A 22,247-nucleotide genomic window follows, 5' to 3' on the forward strand; every position below is an offset into this window, starting at 1 on the left:
AGGAAGACAACAGAAAAAGAAACAAACAAAAAAAGTAAAATAGCACGAATAGAAAAGAAAAAAAGAAAAATGATGAAAAGAGAACTGCAATGTTTCCTTCATATCTACGCTTTGCCTGACATTCTAATATTTTTGCTCGCTGCCTGGGTTCATGATAAAGTCTAATGTTTTCGCCATTTTCGGGCGTGCTTTGCTCTTTCTTTAGACTGTAAGACAATTTTCTCTCCTTAACCGAATGTCTAATTTCGCTGTTAAACCAAGGTGGGCTTTTATTAGTGTTACTTCGCTTCTCGCACAATGGGACAAGAGTGTTCTGTTGAGTGAGTAAATGATTTTTAAAGTTTAACCAGGCTTCCTCTACGTTGCCATCACCTAATAGTTGTATTTCTCTTATTTTTAGTCGGGTTTATACGAAATTAACTCTTGAAATTGGGCACCTTTACTTTATTTTCAGTCACTGTTGTTTGAGCTCTAATGTCGACGCGCACTAATTTATGATCGCAAGAACCGAGGTGTTCTCCTACCGTGCCATTCCTGACTAGGTTATCTTGGGTCGCTATAACAAGGTCTAGTATGTTATTTTGTCGAGTTGGTTCAGTAACCATTTGGCTTAGGTAATTTTCTTCAAAAAATTCGATCATTCTATGTGACTCGCCTTCTGTACCTGACAGTGTCGCCCAGTCGATATGGGGGAAATTAAAGTCTCCTAATATCAGTGAGTCGCTGTTATTAAGTGACTGCCTTAAAACGCTGTACATTTCAACATCATATTCGAGTGATTGCCCCGAAGGCCTGTTAGTGACAGATATAATGAGATTGATTTTTGCAACTCGCACGCACAAGTGTTCAACGTTTCTGTCTATTGGTGTTCTGTTAGTGAGTTGCAAATAGCTTTTGACGTAAAGGGCGACGCCACCATCTCTACGGTTTACACGATCTTTGTTGAAGTCTGTAGCCATCTATGTTGTATTCTGAACTTAAATCAATATTTGTGGTGTCGATAAATGTTTCGGTTATAGCAATTACGTCAAAATTTTATGTTGGAACAAGACATCTCAATCCATCATACTTGTTTCTTAGGCTACGCGCATTGAAACTTAGGACTTTTATGTTATCTTGAGGTTTAGTAATAGAGGTGGTGTTACTTGCGGGTTCACGGTTTCGCGTATCAGGGAAGAAAAAAGACGAAAGGAAGAGAAAAAAAGACGAAAGGCAAAGAAACAAGGCGGACAACATAGGTTTCGAATCCTCTAAGCGTTCACTCACCTCTGGTCATAAGGTCATCTCGGCAGGCCAGTGTGGAGAGACGATCGTGGGGAAGACGCTCGTGATCCTCCTCTTCCTCTTGATCCTCTTCTTCCTCGAACTCCTTTTGCTCTATAACCTTCCTTTTCCCTTATATTTTTTTGAGGGAAGGGGAGACAGTTCCTCTTCCTCCTCTTCCTCCTCCTCTTGATCCTCTTCTTTGAACTTTTCTTTTCGACTACCTTCCTCTTTTTTTTTAGAGAGAGAGGGGGAGTGAAAATTCCTCTTCCTCCTCTTCCTCAATTTTTCTCTCTCTTTAAATGACTACTTTTTTTATTTTGAGGCAGAGACAGTTCCCCTTCCTCTTCCTCTTCTCTTCCTCGAACTTTTATTTTCTCTATTAACCATCTTCCTCTTCCTTCTCTTTTTTTTTTTCTTTGAGGGAGAGGGAGAGATGCACTTCCTCCTCTTCCTCTTACACTTCCTTTGAACTATTTTTTTTCCTTCTCTGTTTACTATCTTTTTTTCTCTCCTTTTTTTGTTGGGGAGAGAAAGAGAGAGAGTGAGAGAGAGAGATTCTACAACCTTGTCTCTCTCATTAGCGTGTCTTTGTCTCTTATCTCTTTTTTTTCTTTTCTTTTTTCTAACTTTTTTTCTCTTCCACTCCCTCTTCCCCTTTTTTTTCTTATTCTTTCCTTCTTTTGTGCCTCAGTCTCGTCACATTATCCTTCTTCATCACTCCTGGTTCTTGGTTCCCTTATTAGCGTATCCGCGTCTCAATTTGTCCTCATTTACTTACTTTTTATCATCTTTCTCTTTGGTCATATAATCTAGTTTCTCTCCTTCCTCACTTCCGTTCTTTCCTTCCTTTCTTTCTTTCTAATCCTCCTTTATTTTCCCTTCTCGTCTATGTCCTTCGTTTTCATCTCATTCTAGCGTCACTGATCACCTAAAAGCAAATATATGAAAAATCAATAACTAAGTAAGATCGTATATTTAAATCTCTCTCTCTCTCTCTCTCTCTCTCTCTCTCTCTCTCTCTCTCTCTCTCTCTCTGAACAAAGTATACACATAACACATATTTGCCTCTTCTACCACATCTCCTTACATACATACATATATACATACATACACATACATACACACACACGAAAGTTAAGGCGTCCTGTGCATGGTGATATGAATGAATGAATGAATGAATGAATGGTGTGTACAAGGTGATGTGAATGACACGCAGAGTTTCAATGGGATACGTGGGAATTCTGCATATCCCTGTAATCATTCTCAGGTGATGTTACGGTGAAGCCTTCGACAGGTAAAGGTGTGTGTTAACTAGCCGTTCTGCACTAATTATTCCTCCGAGGTGAGTAACACAGAAAAATGGTGATCCTCTAAGTACTTTCACAAATTCGCAATATTCGTTTCTTTCCCTGTAATATGTCCCGGGTTAGGTTAGGTTAGGTTAGGTTAGGTTAGGTTAGGTTAGGTTAGGGATGGGGTGATCTCAAGACAGGTAAGGCAGGGAAAGTGAAATGTTACCTACTTTAATTAATTCGCAATATACGTGTTCCCCTATTATTAACCCCAGGTTAGTTTAGGTTAGGTTAGGTTAGGTTAGGTTAGGGATGGGGTGATCTCAAGACAGGTAAGGCAGGGAAGGTGATACGTTACCTACTTTAATCAATTCGCAATATACGTGTTTCCCTATTATTAATCCCAGGTTAGATTAGGTTAGGTTAGGTTAGGTTAGGCTAGGCTTGGGTTGGGGTGATCTCAAGACAGGAAAGGCAGGGAAAGTGATATGTTACCTACTTTAATTAATTCGCAATATACATGTTCCCCTATTATTAATCCCAGGTTAGTTTAGGTTAGGTTAGGTTAGGCTAGGCTAGGGTTGGGGTGATCTCAAGACAGGTGAGGCAGGTAAAGTAATATGTTACCTACTTCAATCAATTCGCAATATACGTGTTTCCCTATTATTAATCCCAGGTTAGTTTAGGTTAGGTTAGGTTAGGCTAGGTTAGGCTAGGCTAGGGATGGGGTGATCTCAAGACAGGTAAGGCAGGGAAAGTGATATGTTACCTACTCTAATTAATTCGCAATATACGTGTTCCCCTATTATTAATCCCAGGTTAGTTTAGGTTAGGTTAGGTTAGGCTAGGTTAGGCTAGGCTAGGGATGGGGTGATCTCAAGACAGGTAAGGCAGGGAAAGTGATATGTTACCTACTCTAATTAATTCGCAATATACGTGTTTTCCTATTATTAATCCCAGGTTAGTTTAGGTTAGGTTAGGCTAGGCTGGAGTTGGGGTGATCTCAAGACAGGTAAGGCAGGGAAAGTGATATGTTACCTACTTTAATTAATTCGCAATATACGTGTTTCCCTATTATTAATCCCAGGTTAGTTAAGGTTAGGTTAGGATAGGATAGGCTTGGGTTGGGGTGATCTCAAGACAGGTAAGGCAGGGAAAGTGATATGTTACCTACTTTAATTAATTCGCAATATACGTGTTTCCCTATTATTAATCCCAGGCTAGTTTAGGTTAGGTTAGGATAGGCTAGGCTTGGATTGGGGTGATCTCAAGACAGGTAAGGCAGGGAAAGTGATATGTTACCTACTTTAATTAATTCGCAATATACATGTTCCCCTATTATTAATCCCAGGCAAGTTTAGGTTAGGTTAGGTTAGGTTAGGTTAGGTTAGGCTAGGCTGGAGTTGGGGTGATCTCAAGACAGGAAAGGCAGGGAAAGTGATATGTTACCTACTTTAATCAATTCGCAATATACGTGTTTCCCTATTATTAATCTCAGGTTAGTTTAGGTTACGTTAGGATAGGATAGGATAGGATAGGGTTGGGTTTACATCAAGACAGGTAAGGCAGGTGAAGTGATATGTTACCTACTTTAGCTAATTCGCAATATACATGTTCCCCTATTATTAATCCCAGGTTAGTTTAAATTACGTTAGGATAGGATAGGATAGGGTTGGGTTTACATCAAGACAGGTAAGGCAGGTGAAGTGATATGTTACCTACTTTAGCTAATGCGCTTATACATGTTTCCCTGTAATAAGTCGCATGCTAGCTTTGGTTAGGTTAGGTTAGGTTAGGTTAGGTTAGGCTAGGGTTGGGGTTTATATCAAGACAGGTAAGGCAAGTAGAGTTATATGTTATGCCTACTTTAACTAATGTGCAAATACATGTTTCCCTGTAATAAGTCGCATGCTAGCTTTGGTTAGGCTAGGTTAGGTTAGGTTAGGTTAGGCTAGGTTAGGCTAGGGTTTATATCAAGACAGGTAAGGCAAGTAGTTATATGTTATGCCTACTTTAACTAATGTGCAAATACATGTTTCCCTGTAATAAGTCGCATGCTAGCTTTGGTTAGGCTAGGTTAGGTTAGGTTAGGTTAGGTTAGGCAAGGGTTGGGTTTATCTCAAGAAAGGTAAGTCAAGTCAAGTAAAGTCAAGTACCTTCTTTAACCAATGCCTAATATACGTTTTTCCCTATAGTATATCCTTGGTTAGGTTAGGTTAGTCTAGGGGTTGGGCTGATCTCGAGAAAGGAAAGCAAGATATAGCACGCTCGTCAAATTATTGGAAGAACGTCCTCGACAACACCCTTCAATAGCCTAACACGCATTACCACCCGCTCTTCCCTCCTCCAAGAATAGATTTTATTGTGTGGGTGAGCAAGAGAGAGGCTGAGAGGGTGTGAGAGGGGCGTGCAGGACCCTTGGATAAATAGGAGAAAGGAGATGAGCACACTCTCCAAGACGCCCCCCCCATCTCTCTCTCTCTCTCTCTCTCTCTCTCTCTCTCTGCATTTCAATTTCTTTCTCCTCACGGTCATTAATTTCTCCTTCCCTCTCCATCTGTCACCACATTTTCTTCTTCCACATTCTCTCTCTCTCTCTCTCTCTCTCTCTCTCTCTCTCTCTCTCTCTCTTTCCCCGCCCCCTCCTGCGGTGTGGAACGAGTCTTCAACACCTGATCATCTCCTAAGGAACAAGCGATTACGGCCAAGACACACGCGAACCCTTACCCTTGCCTCGGACGATAGGTTAGGTTAGGTTAGGGTTGGGTTAGGTTAGATAAGGTTAGGTTTGATAAGGTTAGATTAGGTTAGGTTAGATAAGGTTAGATTAGGTTAGGTTAGATAAGGTTAGATTAGATTAGATTAGGTTAGGTTAGGTTAGGTTAGGGTTGGGTTAGGTTAGGTTAGGTTAGGTTAGATAAGGTTAGGTTAGGTTAGGTTAGGTTAGATTAGATTAGGTTAGGTTAGATAAGGTTAGGTTGGATAAGGTTAGATTAGGTTAGGTTAGGTTAGATAAGGTTAGGTTAGATAAGGTTAGATAAGGTTAGATTAGATTAGGTTAGATTAGGTTAGGTTAGGTTTGGTTAGGTTACGTTAGGTTAAGTTGGCATCGTTAGTCGCTTTCGAGTCTCACATAAACTATTTCCAAAGGCCAAAAAGGAGATCAGTCGGGTTCTAATAAGTATTTTTTTAGGTTCTTGTTACAGAAGAAGGGTCATACTACCACCAGGGGAATAAGATTAACTCTGGAAATCCCCAAACCTCCGACGAAAGCCTTATCAAATATGTGCTTGGGCGCCGAAATGTTTAAGAATATGCCTCATTGGGTCGTATTTTAAGACATTTCGTCGCCCAAGAACACCTATTTGACAAGGCTTTCGTGGGAGTTGTGGGCATTTCCAGGGGTAGTTTTATGACCCTGATGGTAGTTTGACTCTTCCTCTGTACCATGAACCTGAAGAAACACATTAGAACACGACCGAGCCCCTCTTTGACCTTTAGAAACAGCTGATGTGAGATGAGAAAGTGCCTTATAATACCCCTTCTGTAAATTAACGCGCTGTCTGGTTCATCGGCTTATGGTAAAGTTGCCCTGGAAACTATCACCCACCTTAAGAACGATAGAAGGGATGACACGCTAAAACTATTGAGAATGGGCGCCGTTAGTCGTAGATGAAGTGTTTTTACCCCGTTTCCTTGTTGCTTCACGTTCTGGCCTAGGAGTGACTACCCAACCTGACTCCCATTTGGTTGTGGAAACGATACCATCTAGTTACTTCGGGGAGGGGGGCGAGACGTAGAATGAAGCGGTGATTCTTCACTATTCACTTGTATCCGCGTTAGTGTCTCCCTCCCTGCCTTCCTCACCCCTCCATCTCCCTGACCGAGGCCTGGTAACGTTTTCATTCTCCCCTCAAAACAATGGTAATGTGGCGAGCGCTGAGAGAGGAGACAATGAGATATTACGTAGGCATAGGCTGGTTAAGTGGTAATGATAGTGGGGAGGGGGGGTGCGTGTGTGTAGATGGGGGTGGGGGTGGGGGGGCTGTCTATCAGTTGTGCTTCCTGTAACCGTCTGTGTGTGTGTGTGTGTGTGTTTAGATGCAGGTAGTGGGGAAGTGTTTAATAAAGCATCATACGCGCGCACACAAACACACCCACGCCTCCCTTCCCTCTCTTCTCTCAGACACACACACCTTTCGCTTCCCCACACACACACACACACACACCTTAAAATTTCGCTTCCCCACTCTCACACACACAGACACACACACCTTTCGCTTCCCCACTCTCACACACACAGACACACCTTTCGCTTCCCCACTCTCACACACACAGACACACACACACCTTTCGCTTCCCCTCACACTGTGCAAACGAACGCAGATTGGATTGGCTTGACTGGCTGGCTGTCTGCTGGATGCTGGAGAACCTGGCACGAGGGTCGGGAGGTCTGAGCTTGGATACACGCCACGCCACGCCACACACTTCTTTCCTCTCTCTACCACTGCACCAGGCTACCACGCTGCACACACGCACCTCCTCCTCCTCCTCCTTCTCCCCCTCCTCCAAGCAGCTACGTGGGCCCCAGGGTAGCACAGGGGATGAAGGGGGAAGAGAGTCACTCAGCACAAGAGAACAATGTGTTTCAGCCCGTCGAGGGACCGCCGGCGCGTCTCTCCTTGCACCAGCCTCTCACCAGCTACTGCTCCTGCTCTCTCCCTCCCTCGCCCTCGACCTCTCTTGCTCTCTCTCCCTCGCGCGCCTCGCTCCCCTATTCTCCACTCACGCGCAATTCATTCCTTGGTGAAACATTCATTCTGCCTCATTTCCAAACCCATGTTTTTGTTGTTCTCTGCTCCAATACCCGCGTCCTCCCTCTCTCAGGCAATACCCAGGTTCACTCACGCACCTCCATTCATTCACTCCCACACGCACTCCACTCTGCAACACGCACCCCCATCCATTCACACCCACACGCACTCCACATGAGCTCTGTAACACGCACCCCCATCCATTCACACGCACTCCCCATGAGCTCTGTAACACGCACCCCCATCCATTCACACGCACTCCCCATGAGATATGTAACACGCACCCCATTCCATACACACGCACTCCACATGAGCTCTGTAACACGCACCCCCATCCATTCACACGCACTCCACATGAGCTCTGTAACACGCACCCCCATCCATTCACACGCACTCCCCATGAGCTCTGTAACACGCACCCCCATCCATTCACACGCACTCCCCATGAGCTCTGTAACACGCACCCCCATCCATTCACACGCACTCCCCATGAGCTCTGTAACACGCACCCTCATCCATTCTCTCTCACATGCACTCCACATGAGCACTGTTACAGGGCCTTCCATCTTCCACATTAGCATCTCTTCTGTTACCACAGCTGCCTCACCACCACCATCGCACAAAGGAGCTACACGATAAATATATACATTAAATATTCAGCTTATTTTTATTTTTGAGCAGCGATGATAAGCTTTCAGTAATTCTCACGCTCCTAAAACTAAGCCTAGTCGATTTTTTTGTTCATTAGGGTAACTATCTTTTCCAGAAGCTCCTTTATCTTAAGCTCGTGCGTATCTGCTGATTGACTGATTGATTGATAGTTTATTGTTGCAAGTAAACAACAAAGGAGAAGGGAGGAGCATGCCATCCCAACCCCCAGGCAGTACAGAGTGTGATTGTATAACTAAGGAGACATGTGGAAGTAGCACCAGGAAACTAAAAAGATACAATGGTTGCTGTACTGGAGTGACGGCCAAGCGTAAGGATTGCATACACAACCAATAATTCGGGATACCAGTAATCTAGGACCTCCAAAGTTACTCCATCAAGGGGGCAGCACGGTACCCTTAGGAATACAAGGAAGCATCTCAGTGTTACCTCTTGCCCTGCGTACAGTCGGCAAAAAAAAGTATCGGAACACTTAATGGTCGACTGAATAGACTTTGAGCGAAACCTAAAGACATGGTGTTGTGTTGGTTAGGTGGGTGCCAATGAGTAGACTCGAGCCACTGTTACCTACCAACACAAAACCATGTCAATAGGATTCGCTCAAATTCTGTTCAATAGACCCAACAAAGGTGTGAGATACTTTTTCTACCGACTGTACATAGGTAAAAGTTACACACCGAGATAGTGCACTTCCTAACATGTAACTTATGTAGGTAAATAATTATATACTTATCGCTGTAACTATAGAGTTTGAACGTAAGAATTGTATACCATTAAGTGTAGTTAATGTAGCGCAGTGATGTGTACTTATGTGTAAATTACATACCTGTTAATAGCGAGTAATTGTAGTGTTGTCATGTAACCGACACACCTGTACACGACTTACTCATTCACCCATTCACTTACTCATCACACCTGTACACGACTTACTCATTCACCCATTCACTTACTCATGCACTAACTCACTAATTTCTCACTCACTCCCTTCTGTAGTTTCTCAATCTCAAGCACTCACCGACTCCCTCCTTCACTTACTCCCTCACTTTAATTATCACTCCCTTCCTCACTTTATCACTCCCTTCCTCACTCACTCATCCGCTCTCCCCACGCACGTCACCAGAAACGACTCCATGATCTGCCCATGTGAGGAAAAATGTACTGGAGCCTGTCACTACAATCATCAGTCTCAAGCAAAGGAGAAATGTCGCTTTGAAGAGGTCTAAGTTCAAATAAAATAGTTCCATTTCCCACTAAAGTACGAGTATATCACTTCGCTGCGTATTTTCCCCCAACTAAGCGCCATTATTCTTGTAAACGAATTTCCTGACCCCATTGAAGTAAAAGGAAGTAGTGCAAGTGCCCCATTGTATTTTTTTTATTTTTTGTTGTTGTTGTTGTTGTTATTGTTATTGAGAGAAGGCAGATCGAGGAGAAGAAGCAAGAGGAGGAGAACGAGGACGATTGAGAGATAAAGAGATGGGCAGATAAATTGAGGGATGGAAAGGTAGAGGGTGAGATGGGGTGAAAAAGCTAATTTGCACTCACCCTTCATCCGACAGCTAAACAAGTAGTACCTACGTAACGTGGAAACATGTGAATGCAGGCAACATAAAGCTCAATGGCTCATTACAAGGTTGACCATTCTAGTGGTTTCGTCTGCTCGACAGTCACTTCATGCCTGCAGATCAGATGAGAGCACTTCAGTATTAAATTTACTGCTGATGAAACGAAATACGGTCAATTAATTATTTATGGGACCAGAACCGTAGCTACTGCATATCCAAGGTGAGATCTTACCACTGAATTATAAAAAGCTAACATAACTGAGGAGGAGGAAGAGAAAGAGAAGGATAATTTTAGTCACACTTCTCTGTACTGATTCGTGGATATTTAAATGTAGTGTTTCTGTAATAGGAACACCAAACCTCAACTGTATAATCCAGGTGAGGCCTAACCAGTGAAGGGAGAAGTAACCAGTGCAAGATACACTTAAGAGGTAACTTCTGCACTCCAGTTGCCCCCAGACTGGTTGCACTTTGACAGTAATATGGTGATTTCTGGGTCAAAGTCAGGGCTCACACAAACCCCAATTTCTTTTGCAGCTGGAGTGGTCAAGAACTGTTATTTGATGTGTAGTTACTTATGGGGGTACTTTTTCCTACACTATTTTTTTTATGTACTGCCTGTAGTACCAGTAGGCTCTCATGAGGGGCCTCTTGGACAGTACAAGCCTGTTAGTGGCTCAGGTGAATTTTATTTATAGTGGCTGCTGATGTATGACCCTTTGCTTGTGCCCCCAATGCTCCACTTGAACAAAGTCGCTGAGGTTAACCCGGTAGCAGCAACGGGCCAAATTTGTGGCTTTGCCGTGTAGCAGCGACGGGCCAAATTTGTGCCACAATATAAACCCAAAAAAATAAATGATACATAATCTGATCAAAAATGCCTTGATAAATATTATGAAATGGTTTGTGCGAGGGGTAATTTTTTTCTTTTTTCTCGCTTGGAGGGACCATTAAGAAACATGATCCCCGCTGCTACAGGGTTAAGGTTGTTTGAAGATGTGGGCTGCATGTGAGTAATCTTCCACCACTCAGTGACGACTTGAAAAATCAGCGTGTTTGGTGGGACTCAAACCTAGGTCCACGGACTCACCATGACCACATGTTGATCACAGCCACCGCCTCCCCAAGACAATGCATCTGTCCATGCTGAACCGAATCACCCATTCACTGAACCATTCACTTACATGGGCCATTTAGTTCCTCCTGTGATACCACTGTGCCATTGAATGTTGTGATTAGTAATCCTAATACCACTGTCATTGTTTTGATTGGTCTTCCTATCTTTTCCAGGGTTACGAGAGCACTATTTCTCTTACTGATAAGCTGCTGTGAGCCGGGTATTAAACTCTTAACCTCACAGTTGCAAGCCAAGCACCATACCCACTGAGCAACCCAGCCCCCTGGTTAAACTCAAGGGTTGCATTTATTTTCTTAATTATGATCTTAATGAATTGTTTGTAGGTTACGTGGAGAAGATAATTAGTCAGTAGATCCTCGTCTTTTATGTTGCCTTTTAGTACATAAGACAATTTCCAGACTCTAGTAACTCTAAAACTCTGCAAGTATTTTGCATATATTTAAGCTACTTTTTAACTTTGAAATCACCTGATTCATTGATTAAGTCTGTAGTTTTTTGCTTGGCACATACTCATTCCTTTCAAAGTTTTCTTGACTTCATCCACAGTTATACTGGGAACTTACAAATTCAGCAATGCATTCTCCTCATCACCAACCTCCTGCCCACCCTGATCACAGTGTAATAATTGTAGTGGGTTTTTTTCCACTTCTGACTACTATCCCCATATTGTGATATTACCACTTGCATCTTTAAGAGCAAACAACTGAAGCCTGGCACTCTTTAGGCTTTACTTGATTGTTTCCTTGCTTCTGCTCTTTAGCCTCTTTGGTCTTGTCCAGACTGAATTTTCAGGCAGCATCTTTAACTTTCCTGTGCTGATGTTCTGTCAGTTCTACCAACTCACTGAAGACAAGGGAAATAATTATCCTGTTTATTGTGCAAACTGTAATTGACATTTCTAACATACTGTTTGCTTGTCAATATGCAACAGCACAGCAACAATATTCTGTTATGGCTGAATAAAAAATATATAACTAGATAGGGAATAAAGCATAAAGTAGTGCTGCTCTCCACCCCTTATTACTTTTCTCCTCCTGGTGGTGGGGGAGGCAGCGGGGGACGAGGGGGAGGAGGAGGGGGTGCCATGCCCGGAGGAGGAGGGCCACCCTGAGAATTAGGGACAGACACCCCTGGTGGAGGTGGCCTCATGCCCCTCGGTGGAGGCCCTGGAGGCATGGGTCCTCCAGGGCCCCCAGAAGGAGGGGGTCCTGGAGGAAGGGGTGGCCCACCACCTCGCATGGCTGGTCCCATCCCTGGCATGGGTGGAGGCCCTGGCGGCCCACGTGGAGGGTAGGGAGGCCTGCCAAAGGGTGGCCTTCCTGGTGGCCCTCCAGGGTGAGGGGGTCTCCATCCTGGTGGAGGAGGCCTCATGCCTGGCGGGGGAGGCATGCCAGGGGGGCCAGAGCGTGGGGGAGGCATGCCCGGGGGATGAGGGGGCATGCCTGGCCCACCTTGCCATGGAGGTGGGGGCATCCCAGGGCGGGGAGGATACTGGCCATATGGGCCCTGATTCTGATGGCCATGGGACCCTTGAGGAGGCCCTGGGGGCCCTGAAGGGGGTAGTGGTGGCTGACCTGGCAGGGGAGGTTTGGACGGTGGAGGAGGGATTGGAGGCAGGGGTGGAGCAGAGCCAGGGGGAGGAGGCACCGATGTTGTGGGTGGAGCACTGGGTAGGGGAGGCATTGAGGAGGTAGTGCCAGGTGGGGGTGGGACAGGTGGTGGGGGAGGCACAAGCATGCCAGGAGGAGGAACAGACATGCCTGGGTGGGCATTGGGTGCCACCCCAGCTGATGATGGGGGTGGAGGAGGTGCAGGAGGTGGGGGAGCTGACTGGGTGGGTGGAGGGGGAGCATCTGCAAACAGCTGGTGAGGCTTGTCGGCCTGTGACAGAGGGTTCTGGGCAGCCAGCAGACGTTCGGCAGCTGTACCGTGTCGCTCCCCCTTGCTGTCTTTCTTGAAGGCATAGGAGATGCTGATGGATCGGTTACACAGGTACTGTCCATTCATGGCCTCAATGGCTGCATCAGAGGCTTCAAATGATGCAAAGTTAATGAAGGCATAGCCCTTGGAGTTCCCTGTATCTGGGTCCCTCATGATCTGTAAGGGAAATGTTTGCCATTTCAAACTCACATGATTACTCATGGACCAATCTTAGCTTACTCTTAACCACTATAAAGTGACTAATATGTCCATCAATGAGGACTCATGCAGCAGTATCATTTAACATTTTATATGCGTGCTATGTACCTGATAGGTGCCCTGCGCATTATTAATCCAGATCCAGAATATATAAAACTGGTGCATACCCTGCCAATTAAACAACCTTTTCCTGCAGCTACTTTCAAGCCAAATGTTGAAATGAGCACACCTGTCACCCCTTATTCACGGGAGGTTAAGGGACAAGGGCCTCCGCAAAAGGAGAATCTGCGAATATTTGGTGAGTCCCCTGGAAAAAACATTTTACACATATTCTGTGCCTAATAAACAATTTCCATTACCTCAAAGCAGCATAAAATATCATAAATGCATCATTCACCAGCTAAACGTACTATAAACTGTACTGTAATTTACATAAACTTCCTACAAATACTTAGTCATTAAAATCTCACGTAACTGTTGGGTACTCACCACAAAGTCTCTGCCATTTTCTTCTTCAACTTCCGGTGTTGAAGCATATCAAACCATGTGAATTATTTACTAATAAATCCTTCTTTTTATAATAATCAGGTAATGGAAATATGAAGAGTAATAAAAATTGGATCATAACTACAAACAACTGTTCATCTGATAAACAAAAACAAACAGGTGTGTCAGTGGTAGGGCTGGGCAGGTACCAGTACCAGTGCTGGTACTAACCAGTGCCACTATATGATACAGTAACGTGGTCATCAAGCATGCATACATACAGGATGAGCTGTCAGTATCAAGAATACTGAATACAGCACTGGCAGTACACACTGGTACTGGAACTCTAGTACTAGTACAGTGTTGTATAGCAGACACTGGTTAGTACCTGTACTGGTACCAGTACCTGCCCAGCCCTACCACTGATACACCTATTTATTTTTTATTTATCAGCTGAACAGTTGCTTGTGGTTATGATCCAGTTTTTATTATCCATTTCATATTTTCACTAACTGAATTTTATAGGAAGAAGCATTGATTAGTAAATTATTTGCATGGTATGATATGCTCAAGCACCTACAGTTGAAAAAGAATTTGGCAGAGACTTTGTGGTGAATACCAAACAGTTAAGTGAAATTTTAACGACTACAGTACGCATTTGTAAGTTTACGTAAATTATAGTACAGTATAACACAAATAGCTGATAAATAATGTTACTTGTGATACTCAATGCTACTTTATGCATGTATAAATCATCTTTTCCTTAAGATTGTCCAAATCGTCCACAGTCAAACAATGAAAGTTTGGAGTGGTGCACGAAAATTCCTTTGAGGTCGCCTTAGTGCACTCCGAGGGAAATACGCGAATGTGCAAATCCACAAGTAGCAAACCTAGGAGTATGAGGGGACAGCTCTGCTTCATAATGGTGATATTTCAGTGGTTCCCAGTTTCTGACGGAACGAATGTTCCCTACAAATGCTAATTATGATGTGTACCTTTTCTTTCACATATCTGAACAATGTGTTAATAGTAATGAAAAAATAAAGTTAAATATGCATGCCCTGTACATGTGAATTTGAATCTATGTGATAAACACTTTCTGAGCCAACATTAAGACTAGAGACCACTGCAAATTCCAGTAGGGGGTAAAGAAGAGAACAGGGCTGGCAGGGACTAGCCAATCCCCTACCAAACATCTGCCACCTCACCTTGGGGGTTTGCAGGATGACACCGAAGGCCGAGAAGGTATCATAAAGCAGTTTTTCATCCACCTCAGGATCCAGGTTACCAATGAAGATGTTGGCACCCACATCAAGGTTCTTTTGATGTGCTGATGCCTTGTTCACTCGTATAGGCTTCCCAAAAAGCTGCAGGAAGAGATGTCAGTCTATTAACATCATTAGCTGGTACCTTTTTTTTATACAGTAATGGATGTAGCCCTAGTGATTAAAAAAAAATTGCTAAGCACTGATCCTATAAAAGAAATTTGAAATGAGTGGGCAAAAGAGATCTCACATCAAAAGACGAAGGAAGGCTGTTTCAAGTTCATGTCATAGGACTCAGGAAGGATGTTTCAGCGTTTACCAGTGAAAAAGGTTTGAAAGAATACGGTGCTGATTAACTATCGGATAATTGATATGGATAGCAAACGGATGACCTAGAGTAGAAGAAAGTCATGCAGTGGGGCTGCAAGAGAGATGGAGGTATGCATTTAACAAGTTCAGAAGAGCAGTCAGCATGAAAATATTGATAGAAGATAGAAAGGCAACACTGGCAGAATTTAAGAGGTTGAAGACTGTCAGTAGGAAGAGAGGAAGTGATAAGATGGGGAACCTTTAACTCTACTCTGTCCAAAAGGGCTGTGTGTGTGGAGCCCCCCCACAAGATGCACACTCCATACGGGGGCAGGCAAGGCCCTTGTAAATGAACAGCATCTGGGAGGGGGAAAATACTGGTGGAGACAATAAAGGACACCTAACCTTGAGGAAGCTGATCTAGCAAGAGATAATATGAAGTATCCACTTAAGATTTTGAGTTAGGAATAGACTAAGAAAGTTTATTGTGGAAGAAGGGGATAGTTGAGTGTTATAGAAGAAAAGGAACTTAAGTTTGGAAAATTGTCATGTTCGCACACTTCTCCTAGATTCCTCTCTCACTTCTATCTCCTCCTCATTGTCATCACTCATTACTATCACACCATAATAAATTATCTCACACTCCAAAGTTTCAATTCTTGAAAATCTTTATCTGCATACATATATTCCTTATATGTATGAAATATTTTGCATGCTTCCTATTCCCTCTCACTTCTGCAACTTTTAGCATTTCTAGCTTTGGACATCCTCATCAACTACATTAAATATTATGAACCTTCATAACACACACACACACACACACACCTTTATCATGTTCATAATCTTGATAGCATAGTCTGCATCTTCTTCGCCCATGAACTCGACGAAGCCATAGCCCTGGTGCTGCTGGGTGACCCGGTCCTTTGGCATGTGAACGTTGACCACCGGCCCCGCCTGCACAAACAGCTCCCACAGCAGCCCCTCCGACACCTTGTCGTCCAGCCCTCCAACATATATGGTGGCATCTGAGGGAAGAGGATGGTATATTAGAACAAAGCTCCATATGCCTGTAGCAGATATATTTTTTTCACAGCACTTGATTTTGAGACAAACAACTTATCTCTGCACATTGGAAAAATTTACTTAACTGTATTTGACTATGCATAACACGCATATATGTTTTGCCTGTTGGGAGGAGCCGGGTGTGCAGGGGAGGGAAGTGAATCAAGTGTAATTAGTGTTGGACCTGGTGTGTTGTGGTGACAAGTGAGTGTATTTGTTTTCTGAATGAGTATTGTACAGCAGTCTAAAATCTGTTGAGGGAGGCTGTTCCAGGCATGTATGGTGCATGGAAAGCGTGAGTGCTTCTATGCGCATCAAAGAAGGAAGATCAAGGCGTATAAAGACCCAGGAAGAGATATAAGGCGTCAGAAGTCCTTAGAAGATGAAGATTCTGCTGCCTGGCTGGAAACGAAGAGAGAAGAAAGAAATGCGCCTTGACAACCTTCAGGAAAACGTTCACGGAAACATTCATGGCAGACGCGGCTATCGAGGGGCGGTGTGCTGCCACGCCCGCCCCTGGCACCACACTCACCTTGGTTGCGCTCTGCTATGGGCCCCGCCGCCATGGTGCAGCGATATCAAGGGTGGCAGCAGCAGGAAAAATCGTCAGTCCTCGCGCCGCCCTGCCATCATCGGTCTGTCTGTAAACACCAGCGTTGCCAAATTATCGTACACATCGCATTGCATTTTCGTAGTTTCTGACCGATAACTATAGCAAAAACAAACAAAAAAACATCAATGAATAGGAGTTTTAACGCTAACTTCAATTTTCTATCGTTATTTGTGTAGGTACGAGAGCTTGAGGCTTAAAAGTAATAAATAAAATGTGGTGGATACGATAATCTGGCACGCTGGTAAACACCCCGGCGGCGCCAACGTTGCCAGGTTATCGTACTCAGCCTCCCATGTCTGCCTATTTCCGACCCAAAAACTGCCTCCTCGACTCCAATAACCACCTTTATATATAGTTATCGTTAAAATGGTTAATTATTAGTATCTTTTGGCAATACCTATGGCTCAGAAACCGATAAATACGAGGCTCTGAGGACGATAATCTGGCAACGGTACCCGGCGCAGGGACGATGGTTCTCTCTGCGGCAGTGCCAACGTTGCCAGATTGTCGTACTCTGCCTCTTATGTTTGCCGATTTCCGCCCCATAAACTGCTTTCATCACCCAAATAACTGCCTTCATATATGTCTATCGTTTCAATGGTTAATTATTGGTGCTTCTTGGCAACAGTTATGGGTCAGAAAACGGTAAATACGCGGCTCTGAGCACGATAATCTGGCAGCTGTGTGCGGCACTTTGATTGAGTTTATTTTATTATCATTTGATTTTATTTGATTTCATTTCAGCAAAGTGCAGCTATATATACTATTTCCCAAAGATTATATGGGAAAGTACGCATAAATCCTTCAATTTCTACTTTGTGTCAAAATTATGAGTCTTCTTCTTCTTCTTTTGACCTGTCCCTATCACTTCTTGTTCTTCTTCTTCTTGGGTCCTTCCCTTGATCATCTCTTCTGTCTATTCACACGCTTTACTTTTCAATGGCGTTCCCGAAATTTAGCTTTCCTCACCATAATACACTATCGCCCTATATATATATTAATTCAGAAGAAAAAAAAATATTTGGGAAGGCAATAATTAAATAACACATGAGACGTATATATAATCTTTTTTTATGCTTCATTTACCCATAACACATCGATCGATCATTGGTTGGAGATAGATAGATAGATAGGTAGAGAGAGAGAGAGAGAGAGAGAGAGAGAGAGAGAGAGAGAGAGAGAGAGAGAGAGAGAGAGAGAGAGAGAGAGAGAGAGAGAGTATAAATACGGAGCCTTAATTAAGGAAAAACTAGACGAAAAATATGGACCCTGCATAAAGGTAAGCAAAACCACAATTGTGTACGTACGCGTAGCTGAGGCCCTGCATACGATAACTTAGATCAATACAGACAGGTAAATACACACAGTTCTTATTAATTTTGCCCCTTAGAGAGAACATATATAGATGCTGGTGCTGCGGAAAATACTGTAACATGTGTCTAATGATGAAAGAGAGGAGAGAGAGGGGAGGAAAAGCAAATACACAGGTGGAAATTTTGTCAACGCAGCGAAGATTTTAAAGGCAGCGTCTCTCTCTCTCTCTCTCTCTCTCTCTCTCTCTCTCTCTCTCTCTCTTATTTTCAGTGGTTGGGTTTTCAGGCGAGGTAATGACGTCTGTGCGCGATGGTCAACATAGATATGAAGGCAAGATTATCCGTTCCCCTTCCTCCCAACGCAATACATGGCCTGTCATACAACTCCTCGGGCAAGTTTTTGTGTGGTATATATATACAAGTTACTACACACACACACACTCATATACACTCACTCACTCGCCAACACACACCCGCAGAGAGGTTGGTGGATGGATCAGTAGGTAAATAACATGATAATTCACAACTTATTTCATCCAGATATGTTCTGTTAAATATCTTCTGTATGCTGAGGCTAATTGATTTCCCTTTTTTTCCTGTTTTCTTGTCACCTATAAGTTATATATCCTCACCTATCGTTGTATCCAGGCTATTATCTAACTCTGTCTTTCCGTCTGTTGATCTGTCTGTTGTCTCATTGCTATATACTTCATTTTCCTGTTTTTCCGTCTGTCTGTCTATCTGTCCTGCGTCACCTCACTTCCCATTCCCTTTGTAATTATTATCTCTATTTTTTTATCTTTGCTATAACCTGTCTTTCTGTCTGTCTGCCTATCTGTCCTGCGTCACCTCACTTCCCACTGTCTCTGCTGTCATCAACCTAACTACCTGTCTTCCCGTCTGTCTATATGTCTGTTATCACTTTGTTTTAATCTGTCTGCCTACTTGTCCTGCATTACGTGGAGCAGCGAGGTCGGGCGGTACAGAGGGGTCAGCCGAGTGCTAGCCACGGTGGCCCTGCTTGCCCTGGTAGCTACTGTCGTCCTCAAGTCGTCCTCATCTCACGACTCAGAACAGGTGAGTCAACGATTGTTCTCTCTCTCTCTCTCTCTCTCTCTCTCTCTCTCTCTCTCTCTCTCTCTCTCTCTCTCTCTCTCTCTCTCTCTCTCTCTCTCTCTCTCTCTCTCTCAGCAATGTCTTTCTTCTAATAAAAGTGGTGTCAGGAAAATAATAAAATCTGGTTTGGATTGATTTGGTGCTTCTAGTTTTAAGGTGAAGCCAGTCGATCAGTAACTCGCGCTGCGCCTTAAACTGTCGTGGTAAAAATTATATATAAGAACAGTGTTTATATAAGTTCAGGCTTTCGTGGTGTAAATACTAAATGTAGTCGCACCATACATGAGGTACTGTGATGAGTTTCTTAGTGCGCTGATGAGCCATACGGAGTTGTCTTACACGCCAAACAGTCTGATAAATAAAGTCGCTTCCTGCACGCATAGCAGGAAGACTGGAAGTTAAATATGTCATGATTTTCCCGACAGATGGAGGTTATAAAACAGCGAATGGCGGATCGCAGTGCACGCGTGGCGAGAGCATGTCAGCAGCACAGCGGCACGCTCCTGCAGCAGTACTCGTAAGTGTCTCCAGGGAACTTAAACACAGTGCTCTAACTTTTTTGCTTTGTTGTTATCCTTTTCTGTGCAGCTTGTGATAAATACAACTTTTGCCGTGTAGGAGTTGGCTGGGAGCGGCGGCCGAGTGGGCAGCGGTGAATCGTAGTCTTGTAACCAACCCTGACCTGCTGGTGTTTCGCGACCAAGGACTCATCTGGTGCAAGGTGGGTTATTCCTTTCCCCCCTGTCCCGCCTGAAGTCCGTTGTTAGTTTACGGTCATTCAGTGTACAGAACTATAGATCAAACATTTTACGGTATGCTCCTAAACTCATCTTCCTACCAGCATGGGTTTACATCCGTGGAAATACACGCATAGAAAACGAGAAAATATATTTGACAGTAGCAGTAACATATATGTTCGAATTCCTATTCTATTATCTTAATAACAATAATTGTTATTATAATTATTTTAAATTATTTCAATCTATAACTTTATTCTCTGAAGAAAATTCACCTTTTCAACTCTTGCGAAAGCTATAGTGCTACTAGTTTTCATTCAACCGGTTTATCTTTTTATTAACTATTATTATTACTTTAATTTCAGGTCCCTAAAGTGGCCTCCACCGCGCTGGTCCACGGGTTCCTGCGGGTGTTGGGTCGGAGTGACCTCATAGACACCCAGGCGCGGGGCCGCCTCCACAAGTGCATTCGCGACATGCTGCCACACCCCTCGCCGCATGAGAACCTCTCCTCCTTCACTGCCTTCATGGTCGTCAGGCATCCTTTCCAGAGGGTTCTCTCAGCTTACAGGTACGATTTTTACTGATAAGTCATCAAAATATGTTATCAATGTTCTTGTGCCGGGCAGCAATGATCCTGTATTGTTAATAATATTTACAAAAGCATCATTACCACTTTTATTTTTCTCATTTTAGGAATAGGATTACAACTTCGTTATAACCAGAATATCTTCAGTTTTCGATATCACCAATCTCTTCAACAGGGACAAGTTGATGAACCGGTTGGAGAATTCTCAGTTTCAAATATTTCAAAACAAATACGGCAAACTCATCATCCAGAACCACAGGCGACACCCGCAGAGCAAACAGTACGAGGACGTGCCCACCTTTGGAGAGTTTGTGGACTACCTGATTGCCACCCCAGTTTGGGAATATAACGAACACTGGCTACCCTACTACATGACCTGCACGCCTTGCCATTACCGGCACGACATCATCATGCATTTGGATTCCATTGCAGAAGAGGGAAAGTATCTTGTGCACGTTACTGGCCTTCAGGAGCTGTTCCCCAGACACGCCCACGTCACCGTCAAAGCCTCACACACTCACTCGAATCAAGAGAATAAACCAGGAAAGTTAAATTTAAGTGATTATGAAGTCCAATATCTTCACCGTGATATTCAGACCGGTGGAACCAAATCCTCCACAGAAGCAGGATTTTTCTCCGAACTTGACGTGCAGCAATTAAAGAAGTTGTATTCTGTATATAGGATAGACTTTGACATGTTCAATTTTGACATTAGTCCTTATGATAGTTACGTAAAAGGTCATTGACATATATTTATTGGGTATATAGCCTTCAAATCACTTCTTACGGTATTGAGGTAAATGTAGTTCATGTGCCATAATTATAATCACTCAACAACAATAACAACCAAAACATTACCATTTCACCAACATAGAACATTCCAGTGATTATTTTTTTTACATATGTATTAAATAAAAATATGGATACCAGATAAAGAAAGACATCAACATTACCAACCTTAACATGCAGTCGTAGCGGTATTTTGAAGTGAACAGACCTGGAAACAAAGAGATATAAAAGGTAAAGTTAGGGGCATACAAGAGAGAGAGAGAGAGAGAGATGGTCCTTTAGCCCACCTGTTGCTCTGTGTGTCTGGGTTCATTGCCTCGTTAACCTTTACTGTCTCTCCACGTGTTATCAGCCAGATTGATCGCACCCAAGGAGCCGATATTATAGTCTCCTTGATCTCACCTGTCACACGCTGCCCATCCGTCTGTCCCACCTGGTGTGTGTGTGTGTGTGTGTGTGTGTGTGTGTGTACTACCACCTTTTTTTTTTATAGGGGAAGGTAAACTGTGGTAGCCCGGATGTCACACTTATTGTCGTATGTGTCTCGGGGTTGTGTTTTTTTTATAGTCACCATTGACGTACAGACTGAAGGGCCATTAAGAGAGGAGCACCGAAACCACGTACAACTATTATGCCCACTAGTAGTTCCCATCCGTATATAGAAAAAGGAAAAATCGCGGATACCATTAGGGGATAGATTCCTTCCTTCCCACCTCTCCCAGCGTGCGAGACAATTATACCCTTCTCTTTCTATATATTGCATTGGTTATTCTATCACTAGTAAAAATATCATGTCAACGGCACCACTGAAATATAACTTAAGGGTTAACATCCTTTATACGTGAGGGTTGGTCACAGTCCCATGACTACGGTAAAGAAAGGTTCAGATGTAAGTTTTGCACCAGAGTTGAGTTTCGGTATGGTTGTGCATTTAAAAAAGGTCAAACAAAACTCATATAGGCTGGTTAATTGTTGCTGGCACTTAACAAGGGTTAATGCCATGCCAAACTCCAAGATGCCAACCTCGGAGGAAGAATTTTAAGATGCCAACTAGCAAAATCGCACAGATGAGAAAACAGAGGAGA

At 43.4% G+C, this 22,247-nt stretch overlaps 2 protein-coding genes and 1 long non-coding RNA gene across 6 annotated transcripts; 2 read left to right on the plus strand and 1 right to left on the minus strand.

The window, feature by feature from the left end:
* Positions 1-1,507: 1,507 nt before the first annotated feature.
* On the minus strand, positions 1,508-16,821 carry LOC127001524 (splicing factor 3B subunit 4-like). Its single transcript, XM_050866146.1, has 5 exons — positions 16,538-16,821; positions 15,769-15,968; positions 14,578-14,736; positions 8,868-12,841; positions 1,508-2,194 (listed from the first exon to the last, which is right to left on the minus strand). The coding sequence occupies exons 1-4, from the start codon at positions 16,569-16,571 to the stop codon at positions 11,765-11,767; spliced, it is 1,470 nt and encodes a 489-aa protein (XP_050722103.1). The 5' UTR covers positions 16,572-16,821; the 3' UTR covers positions 1,508-2,194; positions 8,868-11,764.
* Positions 2,903-6,156, plus strand: LOC127001525 (uncharacterized). Of its 4 annotated transcripts, none has more exons than XR_007755323.1 (3): positions 2,903-4,118; positions 4,251-4,488; positions 4,640-6,156. It is a non-coding gene; the product is annotated as an uncharacterized LOC127001525 (long non-coding RNA). The 4 variants fall into 4 exon arrangements; XR_007755320.1 differs by having other exon boundaries at positions 2,903-3,443; positions 3,571-4,118; positions 4,251-6,156; XR_007755321.1 differs by having other exon boundaries at positions 2,903-3,443; positions 3,703-4,118; positions 4,251-6,156.
* A 1,715-nt stretch (positions 16,822-18,536) lies between the features above and the next one.
* LOC127001527 (carbohydrate sulfotransferase 11-like) lies at positions 18,537-21,252 on the plus strand. The gene is made up of 5 exons (XM_050866147.1): positions 18,537-19,008; positions 19,473-19,564; positions 19,666-19,768; positions 20,150-20,355; positions 20,549-21,252. Exons 2-5 carry the CDS (start codon positions 19,473-19,475, stop codon positions 21,117-21,119), a joined length of 972 nt encoding a protein of 323 aa, XP_050722104.1. The 5' UTR covers positions 18,537-19,008; the 3' UTR covers positions 21,120-21,252.
* The last annotated feature ends 995 nt before the right edge of the window (positions 21,253-22,247 follow it).

This window comes from Eriocheir sinensis, chromosome 21 (assembly GCF_024679095.1).
Source record: "Eriocheir sinensis breed Jianghai 21 chromosome 21, ASM2467909v1, whole genome shotgun sequence".
In the NCBI taxonomy this organism is placed as follows: Eukaryota; Metazoa; Arthropoda; class Malacostraca; order Decapoda; family Varunidae; genus Eriocheir; species Eriocheir sinensis.

Coding starts and splice junctions, on each gene's coding strand:
- LOC127001524 (XM_050866146.1), bottom strand. CDS start 16,571: ATGGCGGCGGGGCCCATAGCAGAGCGCAACCAAG. Junction 15,969..16,537: donor CATAGCAGAGCGCAACCAAG/GTGAGTGTGGTG, acceptor CTCTTCCCTCAG/ATGCCACCATATATGTTGGA. Junction 12,842..14,577: donor TCATCCTGCAAACCCCCAAG/GTGAGGTGGCAG, acceptor TTTCCCTTACAG/ATCATGAGGGACCCAGATAC.
- LOC127001527 (XM_050866147.1), top strand. CDS start 19,473: ATGGAGGTTATAAAACAGCGAATGGCGGATCGCAGTGCACGCGTGGCG. Junction 19,565..19,665: donor ACGCTCCTGCAGCAGTACTC/GTAAGTGTCTCC, acceptor TTTGCCGTGTAG/GAGTTGGCTGGGAGCGGCGG. Junction 20,356..20,548: donor AGGGTTCTCTCAGCTTACAG/GTACGATTTTTA, acceptor TCTCTTCAACAG/GGACAAGTTGATGAACCGGT.